Source organism: Dermacentor andersoni, chromosome 7 (genome assembly GCF_023375885.2).
Source record: "Dermacentor andersoni chromosome 7, qqDerAnde1_hic_scaffold, whole genome shotgun sequence".
Lineage (NCBI taxonomy): Eukaryota > Metazoa > Arthropoda > Arachnida > Ixodida > Ixodidae > Dermacentor > Dermacentor andersoni.
The window spans coordinates 103553219-103573793 of NC_092820.1; the positions used below are offsets into that span (position 1 = coordinate 103553219).

Genomic DNA, 20575 nt, shown 5'->3' on the forward strand with positions numbered 1-20575 from the left:
TTTTTGCGGTTGTGTTCGTTCAGTTCTCTACGACGCACTCACACGTATTAGGGAAATCTTGCGCTCAAAAATAGCCATCGCATTCTTTTTATGCGAACCCTCTCATATATTATATGGCTGTATACAGGCCAAAAGGGCAATGCCAAAGCACACAGCTTATATATATGTATCGTGCTGGCTCACCAACTGCAGTGATCGCTGTGTTGAGCAGTGCCATGGGCCACATGCAGCAAGGCTAGCGTAGACATATGGTAATTTCAAGCATACTAGACTTGAAATGCGTGAGAACGATGCCAGTGTATCACAAATATTTGATAGCGCTTGCCGTTCAGATATTTCGTGGCTGCCTTAGGTTGGCCGTGCACAGCACGTGCTTTTATGTTTTACTCCCTACGCCAATCGATCAGACAGTGAGCTGATTTACCATTTAATGCTGGTAATACAGACACGCCGGTTTCCTTTGTTGAATTAAAATCGATACAAGCAAAATAGTAAAGAACACATACACGCACAGCGACTGATAATGCGCGTACACCGCGGCTGATTATGCGCGTCACATTTTTGCGCCCCCAAGACATAATTCCGCCTACAGTAGTTACCGATGCACCGAAAGGCTTCCCTGATGACCTTATATGAACGAACATGGCGTAAATTTCACAAAGTAAGATCTAAAACATCTTGAAATTGTTCTGTAGCACGCGACAGTAATACTTTCAAGCAGCGCCGCGCCGGATCGCCCAAGCCAGAGAGGAGGAAAGGCTCTCCGCGCGCCCTATCCTCCTCACCCGATGAAACGGTCTATATAGTCTGGTACAAATTTAAATAAAAATGGAGGCCCCGCCCAGATGATCGAAGCTCGACAGCCGATTGCCTCCGTGACTAAAATAGTCCAGCTTGAAAAACCGTGCTTCGAAAATGAGTAATTATCAGTATAAATAAATCTTTTATATTTTGATGACTGGTATGGTAGATCTCCTGATAAGAATGCTACAGCACATGCTGGACCGCGAGAGAAAAATAATTCCATGCCTTCTACCGTGCTGTGCGTCGTCTGCTTTTTAACTTCACTTCAAGGGAGAAAAGTAGAAAGAGCAGCTGGGCATGGCTATTGCGCTGGTTTACATGTACACAGTGCATTCACTACTCGTTTTCCGAGCTTAAAATAAATCAGTTGCTATTTAACGAGTACTTAAATAAAACAATGCATTTACTGAAACCATTACGAACTTGGGGTGAGAAGGCTATCGAGGCAGGAAAGGTACGAAAATGCTTCATTAATTGTTTTAAATAAATACTCGGGGTTTAAATAGCATAATATTTATGTTTTTTGGTTTTGTGTTTTCACAACCTTGTCTTCAAGAATGTGATAGGTTTTTGTTTTTTCTTCCAGTTCTTTCTTTTTTTCAAGCCTGCAGTTTGACCAGTTCGCATAGTGTAGCGTCAGCGATGCTCGCTGCAAACTTTAATCACTGGATCACGGCTCAGAATAAACGCACGTGGCACAAATGGTGCATTATAAGCTCGCAATAATATTTCAGGCATGATAGACCACCACAAACAGTTTGGGAATTCACTCTGATGAGGTGCAGACACACGCAACTGACGCGATTTGGCCCTGTTCGAAATGCGGGCAGCCATCTTCTCCATCGGTGGGGTCACTGGTCGTCTGGCTTGTGACGTCAGTCTAGAGTGCACGCCCATTGGTAGAGGCTCGTGTGCATCCACCCTGGAGGAGTAAACGCCCCTTTTTTCTAAAGTTGTACCTGACTATAGGAAAGGCCACCACGTTCTGCACACAATCGCTGCACACAATCTGGCGGCCACCGTGCTTACTGCCCACCACAATATGGCGATACTGGCCTCACTTGACGAGCGTCCCCAATACTCCAGCAATTTCTTTTATATCCTCCTAAGCAGGTTCGCAGCTATGCATGGTGGTGAGAGAGACCATTGTTGCTCGATGACGTGTTCGACGCGGGAGTTTTGAAATGCCACAGTGAGGAAGCGCTGAACCTCGCGGTAAGCGATGTAATTGACGTGCAGCGGTTGGGCATTTTTTGGATTCTAAAATGAATCTAGTTCGTTATATCCATTGGTAGGGCAATTTTACTTCGTTAAAACGAGGCTTTAAATACATATATCGCTATGATGATTTCAAGGGAAACATCATATACTTCGTTAGACCCATTATTTCGTTATAGCCCATTTCGTTATAATGAGGTTTCAATGTATATATATTGCTGTGTCTTCCACAAATGTTTAGTTGTGAGTCAGCGCCAAAGTGTGTCCATTCTTTCTTCGTCTCTGTAAAGTTATGCTGTTTTTCTGCCCTGTGTCTATGCCAACTTGCCTAAATGTCAGCTCTCCTGCAGCATTGATGCAATTCGCCAGTAGTCCTCTGGAATAAGGAGGTTAATCATGCACTAACGTATATTGAAGGAAGCTTGTTCCCTCCCCAAGCATCGCAATCACTTTGACTGTACCGTAGATTGAGACGGGTCATCTTCCTTTATTTTTTTCTGGCATTGATATGGTCGTCTGTCGTAGTCTTTGTGTATAAACAGAGAAAGATGCTGTGCAAGGTAGTCCGGGCTGTTGCACGCAACTGTAGCCACTGATGGAATGCAGGCGTGCTCCTCTATGGCCCACCTGGCACGGGAAAGACACTGCTCGCCAAGGCGGTTGCCACGGAGTGTGCCCTCAGCTTCCTCAGGCAAGCCACCCCTTGCACCATCAGTTCAATGCACTGCTTATTCAGATGACGGGGGAGGGGGGGTAGCTTTCATAGGAGGCAAGGCCTGAGTAGTGAAGAGACCGTTGCTGTGGATTTGCTTGACTCGGTGGTTTAGGTGGTGCTGCCACCATTTGCAATTCATTCACACCAACGATGCAGATATGTGGATGGAGATGCTATATAATGCAGCACGCTACACACTTACCCAAAGCGTTTCACTGGTGCACAGTGCAACCATACTTCGATTTTTCCTGGATGATGGCGATCATCATCAACTGCCAGTTGTGGCTCGGCTCCATCCATATGAAATAGTACAAAGTACAAGCAAATATTCATAGTCTATTGCGCGAGAAATCGAGGTGCACGTGTAGCACCGAATCTCAGAGGTTGTGTACAGCTAGTATATCCTCTCTTGTTAAGCCTGCAGCACCAAAAAATCGACTACAGATCTCGGAAGCAAGGCCCATGTGTCACTAATACTCTGCTGTTTGAGCATTGTGCCATAAATCTAAAGCAAATAAAAGGTATAATGGTGAACAAATGGGCCAAGCAGTTGCAGCACAATGACTTGATGGCTCAAAACGGGTGATACTTTATTTAACGGGCATTGCCATTTCTTCCCTGCACGAGGCTCCTGTTGTGTGTGTCAGCATTCAATACTAAATCTTGAAGGTGCACAGTTTGAATCATGCAGTGCTGACGCTAATGCTAAAATTCCAAGTCCTTGCACTTGCTGCTTTACACTCTACTAAAACTCTCTGTTTACGAACTTGTTGGTGACTGGACGTATTGCAAAAGTGTTTTTATGGCCTGCCACAATGCCAAAAACTTGAGCCTTGATGCAATCCACTTATGCTAAGCTTATCTTTTTTGAAGTGTCTGAAGCTACATCGGATGTGTGCACGAGCAATACTCTTTCTTGCCTTAAAGATATGGCGGATCCATAAGAAGAATGGTCTTCTGCAACCGCATTGCGCAAAGCTTTGCACTACCTTCAGAATACAGTGGCTAAAATTACTACATAGCTGCTTGTCATATATGCGTACCTTACCGTGATCACATGTGTGAGCTAGAAACCTGCACGAACAAGAGGGAGGAGTACATGCCATAGTGGACTTCGATGGCAGTCAATGCTGGCATGGTGGAGGGCTCGCTATTCTAGCGAAAGAGGCATTCGAAAGCGGCTCTAGGTGTTAAATACGTTATAAGACAATAGGTTAGAGCAGAATGCACATAAAGTGCACAAGAATCGGCCTCTGAAATGCCGAAATCAATAAAAAATAATGTGGCAAAAGGTCTGAACAGTTCCGAGGCAGTGTTTAATGTGACAACTGGAAAAACGAATCGGCAAGCATCGGTGGAGGCATTGAGGAAAAGTTTGTGCCTGCTACGCTGAGGTCCAAGGTTCAATTCCTAGTTGGAACTAACTTTTTTTCTTTGGTCGTTTTTAGTTTTTTGTTCTCTCTCTCTCTCTTGCATGGTCGACAGCCAGATTTAATGCACCATCGAATGATATGTATAAGTACGTTATTCCACTGTTTATTATATATGCTATGCAGCACATGTAAGAACAGTGCAGGAAAATTATTGAACACGTGACCCAGTGGTCCGATGTGCATGGCAGTCTGGCAGCTGTGATGATGTACTGCTTCCTGTCGTCTTGCCTTATCAGATGTGAATGGGGAAAATGTTTTCACCTCGTTAGGTAAACTGAGACAGACAAGTAAAAGAAACAAAACAACAAACAATTCAGTGGATTAATATCCAACCCTGATAGCCGGTGTAGCAATCAGAGATATTACTGATGTGCTAATGCAAAGGCCGATTTGCAGCAGTTTCTGTGCTTGTAGTATTAACCAATGGCTGCAAACTGTCCAGCTTCCTACCACGCGTTCTTTATTCATTTCAGTTTGCCTAAAAACCAATTCTTGTACGCTTTGCAAAATCTCTTAATACGAAATGGCGGATAATTCAAACTGCTGTATTGGTCCCGGGAAAGTCCTATGTATTTGAATAGAGAAAAACTCCCCCGAATTTCAACTCCAAAAACAGCGCAATGGTTATCTTGAACATTATTTCTTGCTCGCATGGGCTGTTTTTCAGACAAAGCCAAGCCAAAGGCAGAGGTTTGATGCGTCGCTACTACTGTAATGTTGGGTGCCATAAAAATGATGAAGAAAGGTGCACAGTGAGCCGAGACCGAACTGAAGCAAGCAGAGCGGTGCTCACCCTGCTTTCCCATCCAACATAAGAGAAGCAGGAAGGAGCCCCCTAGCACATGCTTGCTCATGCTAATGCGCACTCACCACATGCTCACTTGTCCAGAGACTCCTTTTCACCTACTGAGTGCCACGGAGGAGTGGCAGTCATTTGGTCACTTTTGTTTGAATGCTGTGCTATTAAATGGCACCTGCTTCCCAGAAAAGTAACTTTTTGAGGGCACAGTTGACAGAGATAAAGCAGAAATCTAGCTGTCCTTTTTCTGTGCCAGACTCGTCCTGCTTTTGGACGTTTCTTCACCTCGAGTAAACAGACCTGTTAAGGTCTAGCGAGTCCTGTTTGGAGCTTCAACTTAGTATTAATAAAGATTTAAATCCTCTAATGATCTTTCTTATGGGGACACAGCTTGACAAAACTGTGTTGCTGCTGGCACCTACGGGATTTTTTTTCCATGCTGTGGCTGCAATAACGCATCACACGGAGGTTTACAAAAGCACGCTTGACTTCCGTTTCAAGAAATATTGCACTTCATAATGAGTGTTTCTGTGACCTTACCTATCTGGAATTCGGGAACGTGAAAATATATTTCGTGTTCAAGACAACAAAAAACAAAAAGTGAGCTGCTGATATTGCAATAATAAAATCTGTTCACAATGAACCAGACAAAAAGAGTCTGAAAATTTTGGCAGTATTTTGCAGTAAAAAATTTGCCACAGAAAGGGCTAATGGTACTTCAGTGTGGTTTCCGTAAAGTCTCTTGCAATCTTTCTGTGCTTCAGTTGAACATGCCATGGCTCCATCAAGACTTTCTCCCCACTTTAGTGCATGTGCTTGCTGTAGGATAATGCTTAGCAATATTGCATTAGAAGTGCAGTCATGATGAAGATGACATTTGTTACATTGCTGGGCAGCATCTTTTACATTGGCCGTCCTCTGGCTTCCCATCTACCTCTTTTGTTCTTGCTTCTTGTTTGCTACATTACACTGGGCTTAGGGGAAAGGGAACAGAGAAAAAAGGAAGGAAAGAAAAGGTATAAAAGTGACGTACATGCTCATATGACGGTGCTTGCAGTGCAAACAACGCTGGTCACATGCATTAATCATTTTAATGAAGTGCAGCAGTGTTCTAGCAGCTTTCTGCGAGGCTCACCCTCGAGACTGGTGTCTCAACATCTCTGTTCTGTCAGCAGCCTCTTGTCCACTCGGCTTAGTCGTAGCACGTAGAAAATATATGTCCGTGGTCTTCCTAAAGAGGTCAGTGGTTGAGGGCATAATTCGTAGTCCTTTTGTATCTGCAAACAATTGCATGGCACTGTCCATCCTTCTAATAAGTAAACGGAATGCACTTGTTGCAAACACGATGTCCTCTTACAAGCGGTATATTAAGTTTACCTAGCAGTGAGATAGACCAGAGGCCGTGTTCTCGGTTGACTACTTCCAGGGTTTATTACTTCTCCTAGATTTCACATGACTTGTCACTGGATGCTGACATATCTTTGGACAACAGCATTTATCACACAGTGCCGTGCATGCTGTCTTAGCATTGTGCCAGGAAAGCTGTTACCTCTAGACACCAATGTGTCCTCTGCCAAATCACGCAAAATCTCGCAAAAGCGATCGTATCACCCTGAGTGATCTGCCAACAATAACAACACTTCAAGTAGCAAACTCAAGTCACAACGAAGGAATGAGGGGTGCAGAAAGAAGTTGGCAGATTCCTCTGAATTTCACCGTTTATGTGACGTGATGAGCAAGCAGCCGAAGTTGCTATGCTGCATCGTTTATTTACCTCCCTGCCTTTCCTCTTCCTTCTCTCTCTTCCGTTTTGTTTATTGGACCAGCTCGAGACTATCGTACACAAATAGTAGATGGTTGAGAATAAGGTGCATTATTTGACGTCAGAGCTAGCCTGGAAAAACGCAGCGGTAACTTTTTCTTTTTTTCTCGTCTACCTCTGTGCAGTGTCAAAGGGCCGGAGTTGATCAACATGTACGTCGGGCAGAGTGAGGAGAACGTCCGAGCTGGTAAGTGGGTTTAGCTCGTAAAACTGAAAAGGAAATATAATACGCTTTGTCAGTTTCTCGTGGTGTTGTATTTTCATAAAGGTAGCGCCTGGAGACATACGAGTATAATTTCAGTTACGAGAGGCCTAATTTCTTTTGGGGATTTAGGAGAGCGCTTATTGACTTTACTGACTTTCCGGAGAATGCGTGTTAGTACTTGGATGATGCACTACGTTTGCTTATCGATAGTGCGCATCCAGACGCAACAGGTTTATCATGTACGTTTGGTCCTGTGCTCTTTACTCGCTCGTCCTGTGTTGCACTGTTCCTGCTTTTATTCTAAAGGTTTATCATGTTGTTTTTATAACTGCAGCGCAGACATTGCTAGGTCGATGTGGGCTCACGATTTTGCTTTAGCAGTGTGATTCTTCTCTCCAAGCTTCTTGTCACACTGTCTCGACAAAATCTTGTGCCGAGCACATTGGAAGATATATTTTCAGATCTTGTACCAAGGCACCATTTTGAATGTTACCTGTACTGCTATGGTATTTGCTGCCTCACCTGTGGCTACATTTACAAATTGCTGCCTGCTTCCTGACTTTGCCTCGTCACGAGAAACATGTGTTGGCTCATTGTGAGCATGAAAATATTGTTTCTTCTGACCTGTAGTTCTTGAGGACGTGTCTGTATTTTGTAATGGTTGTTTTGTTTAATTTCAATTATGTCCATCTGCCTTTCATTCCTCACATTGAGTTAGTGGTCCTGGCAGAAGCAATATGGGACCGTGTGCACTAGACAGTGGTAAAAGCCAGAAAGCATGAGCCTACAAATGGATCATTGCAAAATCTGGTTCCTGCATTATCTTTCTGCCTTTAAACCTGGTCGGCTTAACTGTGTGTTTTGACTACAGTGTTCGCTCGTGCCCGAAGTGCGGCGCCCTGCGTCATCTTCTTCGACGAGCTGGACTCCCTAGCCCCAAACCGGGGACGCAGCGGAGACTCTGGAGGTGTCATGGACAGGCAAGTCCCCACGATCGCTCTTATTTGCCAGCATTCGATATCGTGGGATGATGCAGAAGAGGGGTAACCGGAGATCACTTGAAGGGACCTTTGCCCTTCTGTGGGCATTGAAGGGATGCTGAAGAGAAAAATTTTTCGATTCGCATCAGTTAATTACCCTTCTGCAATACCGAAACAAGCCATTCCTGCCATGAAAGGGGGCTCTGCAAGGCAGGAAAGAGTAAAAAACAAGAAATGCGTGGCACTGCCGCCTTAAAGTTCGTGCACCACTTTGTCGTGATGCTTTTTTGATGGTGCCTGCTCGGGCCTATTTAGTTTTTTTATTGGCAAAGACTGACTACATTGTACTCTAGAGGAGCCAAAGACTGAACTTGGCCAGCTTCAAGAACTGTTACTGAGGCACAATGGCCCAAATACTGGAGGGGAGTAGGTGTAACCAAAATTTTCAACATCACACTGACGCTCCAGTGGTCGATTTTCGGCACTTAATTAAAATCACTTTTAAAGTGTGGCCTTCGTTTTTTTCATCTATTGATCAACCTCTTCACATGAAATGAATGAAGATGTATCTTTAAAAATACTTTGTCAGTCTAAACTGATTTTATGGCTGTGTTCCAATACCCACTTTAGACAACTAAATAGAAAGCCAAGCGGACAGTGGCCGTCTTATGTCACACTCCAGTTCTGACAAAGCTTGCGAAAGAGACAGGTTTGCTAAGATGGCATCACGAAAACGGATAAAAAATAGTGTAAGCTACTTTGCTATCCAAACAAGATGGTGTCCGAGCACAAGGCTTGGAAACCAAACATAAGGTCATCTGCTGGCGGGAAAATGTCATGTTTTCTTAGCGGTTAGTGTAAGCTGCGCTGTATTTTTCACAGGTTTGCACGCGCAGTGTGCAAACCTAAGATATAGCCATGATATGTGCTTCTCTGGGCTTTTTCCTGTCAGCTTGGCTTGTCACATTGCAGAGACGTCTTCCAGACAGTTCCATGTGCACTCTGTTACTTGGGCTCGAAGCTGTCTTCTTACCTGTCAACACAGACGCTCTCGAATGCTGGCCAGAATAGGAACACAACCAGTGTTTCTCATTAGTGTCCCACACTGAACGAGGTGGTGATGATTTAATCAGGGCCCTGAGGTACGTCCTCCCCCTTCTTGTTCTCCTGCAGAGTGGTGTCCCAGCTGCTGGCTGAAATGGATGGGCTGAACAAGTCGGCAGACTTGTTTGTCATCGGTGCCACCAACCGGCCCGACCTGCTGGACCCAGCAATTCTGCGGCCTGGAAGGTGTGCCACTGCTGGTTTTCCCTCTTGGTTGCTCTGCTTCACAACATTGCCGATGCTGTTGCAGCCTAAACAATCCTTTGCATCTTTTTCCGTTTAGTCCTTTGTGCCAGATCTCTTGAGATATATACCATATTTACTCGCATAATGAATGCACTCGCATGATGAGTGGAGCCCCCACTTTCCCATTCAACAAGTGAGTTTTTTCTTTTTATGGCATAATGATCATGCCCTGAACATGCTGCCATGAAGCAGGAGACGTACAGTACGATTCAGCGTCTGATAGGGCATCCGGCGGGTGCAATTGTGTCCGACGACGTATCAGGCGCCGAATCGTGCCGTATCTCCTACTTTTATTGCGATAGCAGTGATATAGACGCTCGAGGCGCATTATTGCCTTCGTTGTCGTTGCCACATGGTGTAGGTGTGAGTGAAAGCACGCTAGGGAAGCCAACGATCATGGCTCAATCTCGCACGCGTTCTTTCGTCATGCAAAGGGCCCAGGGGTGGGGGTTGTGGTGTGCTCTTGCAGCAACTGCGTATTGCACCACCATGCCTGAGGGGCGTCGATGATCACGGCTCAATCTCCCATGTACAGTACAAGGGAGGAAAGTGGGAAGGAAACAAGCCATCTTCCATCACTCGCATGGCACCAGAGGATAGGGAGGTGGGTGGGAAGGGCATTGCATGGCCACAGCGCACCCTATCTTCAAAGCAATCTGCTTCGGGGGCTGAGTCGAAGTCGACTCATACCATTGTATGAGTGCTGTGTACTCACCGCTCAGCTTGCGTTGAAGCAGTTGTATGCAAGTTTATACAGCTGATAAAACTACTGTCTTTACTTCGTGTAGCTGTCTACACATTTGCTATCGCAATCGCTGGTTTGCGTTTCGGGCAAAACTGACTCTTTTAGAGGTGGCCGCGGAAAAAAAAGTCCCTCAATATTTTACCCCGCATAATGAATGTACCCCCCAGGTTAGTGCATATTTTTCATGGTAAAAGGCGCGTCCACTAAGCAACTAAATACGGTAGTTGAACGTTGTCGCAATGAAGCCTCATTGAACTTCAAAGTACCTTCATTATATCCGATATTCAATGCAAGCACACATACTGATAATGTCCGGAAAAAATAAGCTTCAAGTCTTTTATTTACCTTGTGACATCCAATAATTGGTTATAATTATGTTCAGTGTATTGAGGTTTGACAGTACACGAAAGTGAAAGTTGGCACCCACCTGAATGATGCAGGATGTTGCAAAAGTAATATTTGCAGATAAAGTTTTGCTAGTTCGTCACCAGACTATCCCAGAAATTGACCTGGTATGAGTCATTTTCCCAAGCTGGAACAAATTTAGGCTAGATGGATACATACTGAATTAATCTGGATCAAGATAAATTTGACTAATTTAGTTACTAACTAAATGGAACAGACCAGGATGAGTTTTGATTACTGTAGTTACAATGTAGCCCACTTGCGAAGCTTTTATTCTGCGGAACCTGTGTGAGCTTCTTGCCTCTTTGGAAGGAACATTACATATTCAATCTTTTGTTGTGACCAGGCCACTAACTTTTAGAAAGACAAACTGTAAACCCAATGCACATACATGGAGACATTTTTTGGCATATCCCTGCTAAAGCTTTGAGCAAATGCTTACAGCACACTGGTGCTTTCTTTCACTTTGCTGCCAGCAATGCATTGGTGCCAGAAATTCTCATGTAGTTTGTTTCTTTCTTCATTGTTTTTGAAAGTTAACAATTGATAAAAAAGGCCGTAAAATAAAAATGCATATTCAGTTCTGTACTTGGAATACTCCTTGAGCAGCTTTCATGTCGGAACTAAGTTCATCCCAATTCCTGGTTGATTGCAGTTGTGATCTTCAAGTGACCGATGGATATGCCTTTTCCCATGGCAAGCAGGCTTGGATAATCCTGTAACACTGCATACCTAGGCATAATTAATAAAATGAAAAGAAGGTTAGAATTTTGCTGAACATCAGAAGGATGTCTAGGCCCACAGACAAAAAGCCTGTGTAAAGGACTTGACTAATGGCCTGTGACCCTGCAGAAAACTTGGACCTTGTGGACAGCACTTTTGAAAGTAAAAAGTAAGAACAGTCTATACACTCACACCCATAAGGCAATGATTATGGAATAGGTAACAGTAATGGAAATGCAGGAAAAATTTATATGCCTAATGTATGCACCAATGAAAATTCTGCAGTAGGCAGATGGAATCATTTGCAAAAATTGAATATGCAGCTCTTAAATCAAATATGTCAGCTTCAAACAAAGCTATTTGCATTATATTGAAAGCTTATGATATTTATGCGGCTCTAGTCTCTGTTGATGTTCTGATTTTCGGTGTCGTAAATATTGTCGCATGTCCACTGTTTTGAGCATATATACAACGATGCATTTGCAGGTTTGATCAGCTCCTGTATGTGGGTATCCCGTCAGACAAAAAGTCACAGCTCAAGATCCTCAAGGCCTTAACCAGAAAGCAAGTTGCCTCTTTTTGTCTCGTATGCTTTCTCTCTCTCTCTCTCTCTGGAAACATAGCAAACTGGTGCAGTGGCTGTAGCTCTCTGCTGCTAAGCGTTGTGGGTTTGATTCCCTACTGCGTTGGCCTCGTTTAGATGACAGTGGAAGACAAAAAGGCTCGTGTATTAGATTTAGGTGCACTATGTGGTCGAAAATAATCTGGAGAACCCCCGCCACCTTGTCCCTCATTGCCTCTCTGTTGCTCTGAGTTGTTAAGCACCATAATCTGATTTGATTTTGAAACACATCATTGCACATCAAGTCGCTGAGTACCAAGCACCAGCAGGGATCGGGTGAAGGGAGGGACCGTGGGTTCACTTGAGTAGCTGCCATACATAGTAGCTGACAGGCAGCACTTATGGACTGCTGTGTGAGTTGCTTAAATGCACCGCACATTCAGGACCCCTTTTCATCGCCCATACGTTTGACATTGTAGGTAAGTGCAGGCACCACACACACACACACACACTACAAGCTAAAAGAAACAGACAGAGGCCACCTTTTGAGGTGCGCTTGTGTTTGCGCTTATACTATGTTCAAGTATGCAGTATCTGGGCCCTCAGCTAGGCCTCTTATGCCCATATATTGTTTACTTTATGTGATTGTATGCTTTGACATATTTCTTTCTCCAAACGCTACTTCTGTATTCGTTTTTTGTAGCTGCCAACCCTATCGCGATCAGCACTTTCACTTATCTGTTTCACAGTACATGGGGCATAGTGCTGTTGGAATCGTACTGCACGCTTTTAGTAGGTGACAGCCCAAACGCCCTGCCGTTTCCTGCTGCAGGCACCGCATTGTGAGTGTCATGTTTCCTCCGGCGGCATCCGGCGTCACCTGCCAGCTCGATTTTCCGGCGGCCATTTTAAAACATTACACAATAGGAAAACAACAAAATGTGTTTTGGGCCGCCCGAGCCCCACCAGCTCAATTTGCGGCGGCGTCTCCTGCTGCAATGCTTCGTATCACGTAGATGCCAACTACAATTGAGTCTGTTAACTTTTGAGTCTGTTAATTGAGTCTGTTAACGTTTTTCTGGTCAATGCGTTTTTCTGCTTTTTTTTCCCCCAGCACATATGAATGAGGTTCTACTGTATTCAGTATCTGGACATATCACAGTAACTTAACAGGGGAACAGAATTTATTTCTCATAAGCAGGCAGAATCAAACACAGGTGACAATAAGTACCAAAAAGTTAGCACTAATAATAGTACAATAAGTAGGATCGAAAAAATATTCTTATGATTACTTATATTCTTACTTATAATATTCTTACTACTTATAAGAACAAATGCAAGTGGCAAACAATAAGACAACAAATTGGGAAGTATTACTTTAATATTTAAGATGTTTCCATAAACATCATATAAGGAAATTTGTTCTATCAGGTCATGGTTAACATGCTTCTTATGGGAATTATGCTTTCTGAGGATTTTAGAAAGGTCATTCGTGGAGTCATGCTTCAAAGCAACTGGTTTTCCATTGACCTGTGGAACCTGACTGCTTGTGAACAACTAAAATTGATCACAGTAAGAAATATTGTGCTATATATTTGCATACCCTTGAAATTAAAATGATGGTCACTTCTCTGGGCCTCTCATGGTTCACAATAATGGCACATGCTACGTTATTGCAGCATTACATCACAAACTCGAGGCACACTCCTCAGTGGCTGGGGAAAAGAGGCATAAACACCCTGCCGCCGTTAATTTTTGGGGTAGGCTAACAAATGCAGTCGATTTCCGTTAATTCTTTCTCAACAGGACCGACTGTATTGATCTAGTTGTCTGGCAAGCCGAATTAAAACCACACCGCTGTTTTGTTTGCCAGTACATTTGCTCGTTTATGTTCTCCCATATGTAATGCACCTTTTTTTGTTGATTCGTAGTAGAAAACAATGTGCACCCAAACTTAACGCACACCTTATTGTATAGAAGCATAAAAAAATTAATTTAGTACACTTCCGATTCTGGCAACTACTATAAGTAAGATGAAAGCTGTAGAAGTCACCTTCACAGACGGGACATTGATAAGCTTGTGCAAATATTCAATGCTTTTGAATATTTGATCAAATAATAACTATGCTATTCGATATTTGTTCTGGCTCGAATTTTAATATTTGAAGTGAACTAAATGAACGAATATATATATTTTAATGAATATGTGGTGCTCCCCCAATTGAAACAATCCAGAATGAAAAAAAAATTTCAATAGCGATTTAGCGATAAATGTGAGAGAAATGCGTTAGCATTATGTCGCACTTGTGTGAGGTGACGTATCCATGATTTCAACCGCATTCAGTAGATTGCAAAGTGTTGTTGAGGAGCAAAGTGCAACTAACGGTGATCCAGAGTAAGTTGCACTATATGTGCTCTTCTAAGCTCTCCCATCCCCTCTCCATCTCTACCACATGACCGGCTTCCTACACTTCACAAACATGCACTTTTTTTCACTTTGCCACTCATAATGCTAAAGCATAAAAAAAAGAAATTCATGCGTATAACCCGCAGAAATTATATACAACAGCACCAACATCTTTGAGCTTTCGTAAATAAAGCCGAAAAGCAATGTGTCATTGTCAGCACACTGGGCTAAAACCTTTTTTGCCGCCATGTTGAATAACGGTGGCGATGACACTGGCTATGACGAGAGGCTGTTGCCAGTGCTGTGAACGCCGTTTCAGATAGGATTTAACATGCAGGTGATATTCGTACCAATCTTCTTGGAAGAAAATGCACGCTTTAGAATCGCATAAATGCTAATCATCCAAATTTTTTGCTTAGAAGTCTGCCAAGGGAGGGCCGAAACTCGGCGTTTCTGGCAAAAAATAATGCGTTGTTGATGCATTCACTGTCCTCTAGCACTGCCAAGGAAGACACTGTAGCCATTGAGATTACAGCTGGAACCGCAACTGTGATGACCATTGGGGCCAGGCGCATGCATGCTGAACAGCCAAGCTTAAATTTTCTAAATTATCTGGAAACCAAAGTTCAGGTCCATAGAAATGTATGGGCACCAGCCGGCACTTTCTGTTGGGATCAGATTACTAAAAAAAAATTTCCTTAATTGTAGTCAATTTAATGGAAGCCTACTGTAGTAGTACACCGGGATGCAAAGAAAAGAGTGCTTGGGCGTAAATCAAATAGTGATGAACAATATGTGTGCCAGTTAAAAATGAAGCGCCGTGTCCAGTGACTTGCGGTTCCCCTGCTACCTGTCAAACTGAACAATGCTTGTCCTCAGGTTCCGGTTCGCGAAAGACCTGGATCTGGCTTCTGTTGTCGACAAGTGCCCACCGGGTCTGACCGGGGCCGACTTCTACTCACTCTCATCGTCTGCAATGGTGCATGCCATGAAGCGCCACATCGACCAGCTGGAAAGAGGTGAGGGTCATGGTGCGAAACACATGCTAGAGCACTTTCTGAATGGCTTCAAGCTCACAAATGAAGCTCAAGTTATGTCACTGGAGCTGGGGAAGACTGTCAAGAAACAACACTCTCTGATGAAGAAGAGTACGCAGGGTGCCCCAGCTACCATGCACGAAGCCTTAAAAGGGGCATCATTCTGCGTGACTAAGGCATCCCCATATTTAATAAAAAGTTATTCACTAAACTTCTTAATTGTTCTAATTTTCAAGATGTCAATTTGTCAATTAGCCAGTTGTAGAGGATGGTAAGAGGCATCAAAGTAACACGTTTCCATCAAGGTGCACATACCATGTTTCTTTTTTCACGTGAAGAGAGTAAGCCCTTCAAAATATGAAAAATGCCATGTGACTGCACCCGCGCACACGAGATTTCAGCACTATTAAACAGTCTCAGCGGGAAAGCAAGCTGTTTAACTGTTACTGGGCTGAGCAGCGACAATAACAGGACATGTGTTCTTTCCATGAGGCACCAGAAGCTCCAGGCAGTTATTTCGCACCAATAAGGAAACGAGCTTCCCTGAGCGGTGAGCCTGAAATGAACCGCTTGATTTTGAACTGAGGCTGTTTGATGGTGCGGCAACCCTGTGTGGGCGGGTGCGTAGCTACTCGATATTTTTGCATTTCACAGGCTTTCTTCACCGGAAAATTAACGCACACAATTCGTACCCTGCTGGAAACATCTCATTTCGATGTCTCTTACAATTCTCTACCGGTCCTTAATTGACAAATCATAAATTACAGCAACAATTAATAGAGTGAGCTAATTCATGCTCCACCACTGTTTCACCTGTATTCTACTGTGTTCCTTGAATAGGAGCACCAGTTCTGCATAGCTGTTCCAGCTAAAATGCTGGCTTGTTCGTACTGAAATGTCTCATAGAGGTAACAGTTCACGGTACATTTAGCTTAAAGGTGTACTAAACCAAGCCTTAGGCTTAGTGAAAAACCAGTGTGTAGCTGGCATGTGCTGTTGTTAACATCTCAGCTAAATTTTGCAGCCGTGCACAGTACGTGGAGCTAGGAATCGGAGCGCGAAGTCACCTTTTTCTCGAACGCTCTCCTTTCAACAGAAGCCTTCTTCTCACATTTCTCTGGCACTGTATTTCGTCGTATAGCATATTCCCATATGTGGGTGCTATTGACTAATAGCTGACATCAATCAAGAAGGGTGTTTGGATCAGTACACTTCTTCCTATCGTTACTCTGTATATTTATTGATGCAGTTTGATGAACAGGCTGGAGTACGTGAAAATCTGCTTCCAATTTCAATTAGGATTACCTACTTCCAGAAGAATCCAACTATCGTCTCCTCACACTTGGCCGCTTGTGTGAGAACTAAACTTCGGCCAGACTGCTTATTGGGGTCGTAGCGATCGAGTCTCACTAATTTCTATTAGTTTTGAACACTCAACTATCCTCGAACCATGCAGAAATTAAGGTCAGACCACACGCATGCTTACCAGTATGCACTCACTCCTGGCTGTTCCTGGGCAAGGTGCCTTGGCAGACTTTGCTTCATATTGAACTGTTTACAGCGCTTCAAAATGCGCAGGTTGGATGTGGCTACTATCCGTCAGCCAAGCTGGTGCAGGACAAAGCTGATGCACACCACATAGCACGGCCAGACATATGAGCACAAGTGCCCACTTAAACCCTGACATATGCAAAGCAAATGCTGCACGTGTGCATTACAATTGCCTGTAGCTGCGGTCTACTATGTAGCATAGATACCTAGGCTGCAGCAGGGGATGCCGCAACGAGTAGGCTCGCTGGGCGCACTCTGGCTCACCGAGGGCAACCGGCACCAAAATTGCAAGTAGTGGAGCCTATGTGAACATCCACAGTCGAATTTGAATGGCAGGCCACGGGGACATTCAGTGAGTGGTGTGTTGTGGGCACGCCCTGCTCCGTCATAGCCTTCACAGTGCAAGGCACTGTAACAGGAGCGGGAACACCACAAAGGGGGTGGGGTCATAGGTAACCTTTGATTGCCAATAACTCCACTTCTGTTGAGCGCATTGAAGTACATTTTGCGCAAAGTATTTCTGCAATAGTCTGTTTTAACTTCAAATGCATTTCTTGTCTTCGGTAAAAAGTGGTTCAGGGCGATCTTTAATGTCAATTTTGCAGGTGCTGCCCGCTGACTTGTTTCGTCTACAATAGACCTGAAATGCATTTCGTCTGCACTGATGCCACTCAAAAATGGCGATTTTGCTGCAACAAAATGCTAGCGCCATCTATCAGTGCTACAACAAAATTCTGTGTCCCCTACTCAAAGTAGCATTCATCGTAGTGGTGACAGATGGCACCAGCATTCCGTTGCAGTGAATCAAATTTTTGCTGTGGTTTCAGCACAGACACAGAATTCGATCTTTTTGTGAATGAAACGGGTAATAAATGCCCACAAACGTGCTGTTAAACTAAACCAACACCAAAACATGTGAGCTCTGTTGCGAAATTTCAGTGTGAATGAGACAGCACTTCAAGTGCTCGAAGAGTTATGTGGCCTGGCATTCATACTTAAGAAACACTCGGCATGTTCCTCACTGCTGTCTTGACTCCATTAAAGACCCGCTGCCATGACTTTGGCTAAATTACTTAAATGCAAGTCATAGATATATAGTAGAACCGCATTCATTCGTTTTAGAAAACAACGTGAGGAAAAACGTACTAACCGAGAAAACGTGCAGTTGGAAGTCACTAAAAATTTGACAGACTCAACTGTAGTTGACGTCTACATGATGCAAAGCGTTGCACGAATCGTTGCAGTGCAAGATGCCGACGCGAGCCGAGCTGGTGGAGCTCAAGCAGCCCTGAAACGTGCGTTGTAGTTTTTACGGCGTCCGCAAGCTCATGTTTACGCTCCTTGAATTCGGCCTGGGGCAGCAGCTTCTTGGAGCGAGGCATTTTGACAGGAAGCTTTGACATGCCCGCTCGGTGCGAATTGTTGCATCATGAGATGCGGACCCGCCTCAAGCAGGCAGGTCCCGAGCAACCAGAGACACACGTTGTTGTTTTCCTGTTGCATAGTGTTTTGAGACTGCGGTTGGAAATAAGAAATTGAGTTGGTGGGTAGTGTCGGAATACGATGCCTACGATGCCGCCAGAGTGATACGTGACACTCCCTCTGCGCTGCATGCAGCAGGGAACGTTTGGTTTATCGCCCGTTAAAAGTGTACAGTACGCTTCCAACGGCACTGTGGTCCACGCGCTGTGAACCAGATAAGTGAAAATTCTTATTGCAGTAGGGTTGGCGGCAATAGCTGCGGATGTGGTGTGCGACGATCCTGTAGGTGATTTATTGGTACTGGAATAAGAAACTTGGTACGCACCAGTGTTTTCATGCGAGACGGGCGGGCAAGTATTGCGGAGAAGCTGCTGGGGTGAGCGACTACTATTCTCAGTCACGTGCACTTCACATCATTTCTTGTTTATGTGGGATCTAGTGGCCGGAAAACGCATTGTATGATGGCAGTTCGGGGATCTACTGAACGTTGGTGCCAAAAGACCGTGTTTTTGGGAACGTATGAACCGGTAAAAAAAAGGGTAGCTGTATTGGGTCATTTTTTGTGTTGTTGATCGCGCACGTTGGCGCTGGGAAATTATACGTAACGAGATCGTATCAGCGAGGTTCCACTGTACTAGTGAAGCAATCTTGGCTAAGCTGCAGACCTGGTAATTGTCTTGCTTTCTTATTAGCAGCCTTGAAAAAAAAAGAATTATGGGGTTTTACGTGCCAAAACCACTTTCTGATTATGAGGCACGCCGTAGTGGAGGACTCCGGAAATTTGGACCACCTGGGGTTCTTTAACGTGCACCTAAAATCTAAGTATACGGGTGTTTTCGCATTTCGCCCCCATCGAAATGCGGCCGCCGTGGCCGGGATTCGATCCCGCGACCTCGTGCTCAGCAGCCTAACACCATAGCCACTGAGCAACCACGGCGGGCAGCAGCCTTTAAATAGCACCGTTTCGATGGGATTGAAATGTGCAAACACCCACGTACCGTGTACTGGGTGCCCATTACGAACCCCAGGTGGTCAAAATTCATCTGGAGACCCTTACTACGGCATGCCTCATAATCATGTGAAGGTTTTGTCATGTAACAGCCCCAAAAGCTTGAACTTTAGCAGACGGCCAGGAGTTTTCAGCGCGCTCCAGAAAGGCACGGGCATCACCAGTCTCGAGGTCCTGCCAAGAAGCCATGCTGGTTCTCGGCATTCTGGGTTATGCGTTACCTCTAGTTAGGGGTAAAGTGGTGTTTTATGCAGTCTTGGTACGAAAATTATCTATTTTTTCTAGCTTTCCATCAAGCGTACATCCACTTCTCTTTCAGACGTGAAATTTTCCACAGAATCTGCTCTCTATGTGTACTGTCTGAAACTAGTCTGTGCAATTTCAGTTTTGTTGCAGTTGGCCTTTAATAACCCACTCAGGCCTGTGAAGTATAATTTATGTGTGACTGGTCATGGGTGGATTGTCATTCAGTTCACCGTAAATACTATCAAGTACTTCTTTTGTCTGTGTCTTGTATTTATTTTTTATGTTAACTACTACTCATTTGTGTTTTGTTTAATGGCTTTGTGCACCATGTCAAAGGTGGTGATCTGTTAGCAGTTATTTATAACTAGTAAAGAATGAAGAAAATGCTTACTTTGTTTGCATGCAGGCCTTGTAGCAGCAGACAACCACCACGTTCTAGTTACCCTGGAAGACTTTCAGGCAGCCCTCAAGCATCTCGTACCTTCTGTCTCGCCAGCCGAGCTGAAGCACTACAAGGACATACAGCAGAAGCTGGCTATGCCCAAGGCTGTCACTGTGATAACATGAATTTAGTGTCGAGTGAGGTGCTCTCACAGTTCTGCTGAATAAATCTGTGATAATTTTTTTTACCAAGGCCATGTATCAGTTTTTAAATACAAATAAAAAAAACTTAAAAAGAAAAAAATTATTTTCAGAGATGTGTGCCAGTTCTTCAACGACTGACGTATGAAACAAAAAGGAGTCATCTCGGTTTTCTTGCTAATGATGATAATGAGAGGGAGAGAGACATTTTTTTATTTTTTATTTATTTTATTGTACCCTCAAGACCGAAGTATTACAGAGAGGAGTGGGTAAAAAACATACACAGGTAAATAACGGAGCAGCAAAAAATGGTTAGTTATTACAGCAAAATTGATTAGTTAATTCCATCCGGGAGTGATGATGTCTGATAAGGTCGAACGAAACTTTGAGTTGTCCTTGATTGCGACAACTGCGCCGGAAAGGTGGTTCCATTCCTGAGAGATCCTAGGAATACATGATTCATTACAGGTTCTGGTGCGGCACTGAATGATTCCAACCCT

At 44.1% G+C, this 20575-nt stretch overlaps 1 protein-coding gene across 3 annotated transcripts in view; it reads left to right on the forward strand.

The window, feature by feature from the left end:
* The window catches only part of LOC126534007 (peroxisomal ATPase PEX6-like), a 95210-nt gene extending 75088 nt beyond the window's left edge, over nucleotides 1–20122 (forward strand). For 2 of the 3 annotated variants that reach the window (XM_050181220.3, XM_055072574.2), the window contains exons 17-23: nucleotides 2629–2713; nucleotides 6917–6978; nucleotides 7868–7976; nucleotides 9150–9266; nucleotides 11686–11763; nucleotides 15048–15187; nucleotides 19900–20122. In XM_050181220.3, coding sequence (XP_050037177.1) covers nucleotides 2629–2713; nucleotides 6917–6978; nucleotides 7868–7976; nucleotides 9150–9266; nucleotides 11686–11763; nucleotides 15048–15187; nucleotides 19900–20060 — 752 coding nt within the window. In that variant the 3' untranslated portion in view covers nucleotides 20061–20122. The remainder of the gene's footprint in view (nucleotides 1–2628; nucleotides 2714–6916; nucleotides 6979–7867; nucleotides 7977–9149; nucleotides 9267–11685; nucleotides 11764–15047; nucleotides 15188–19899) is intronic. The other variant, XM_055072575.2, reaches the window with a different exon arrangement.
* Nucleotides 20123–20575: the final 453 nt, after the last annotated feature.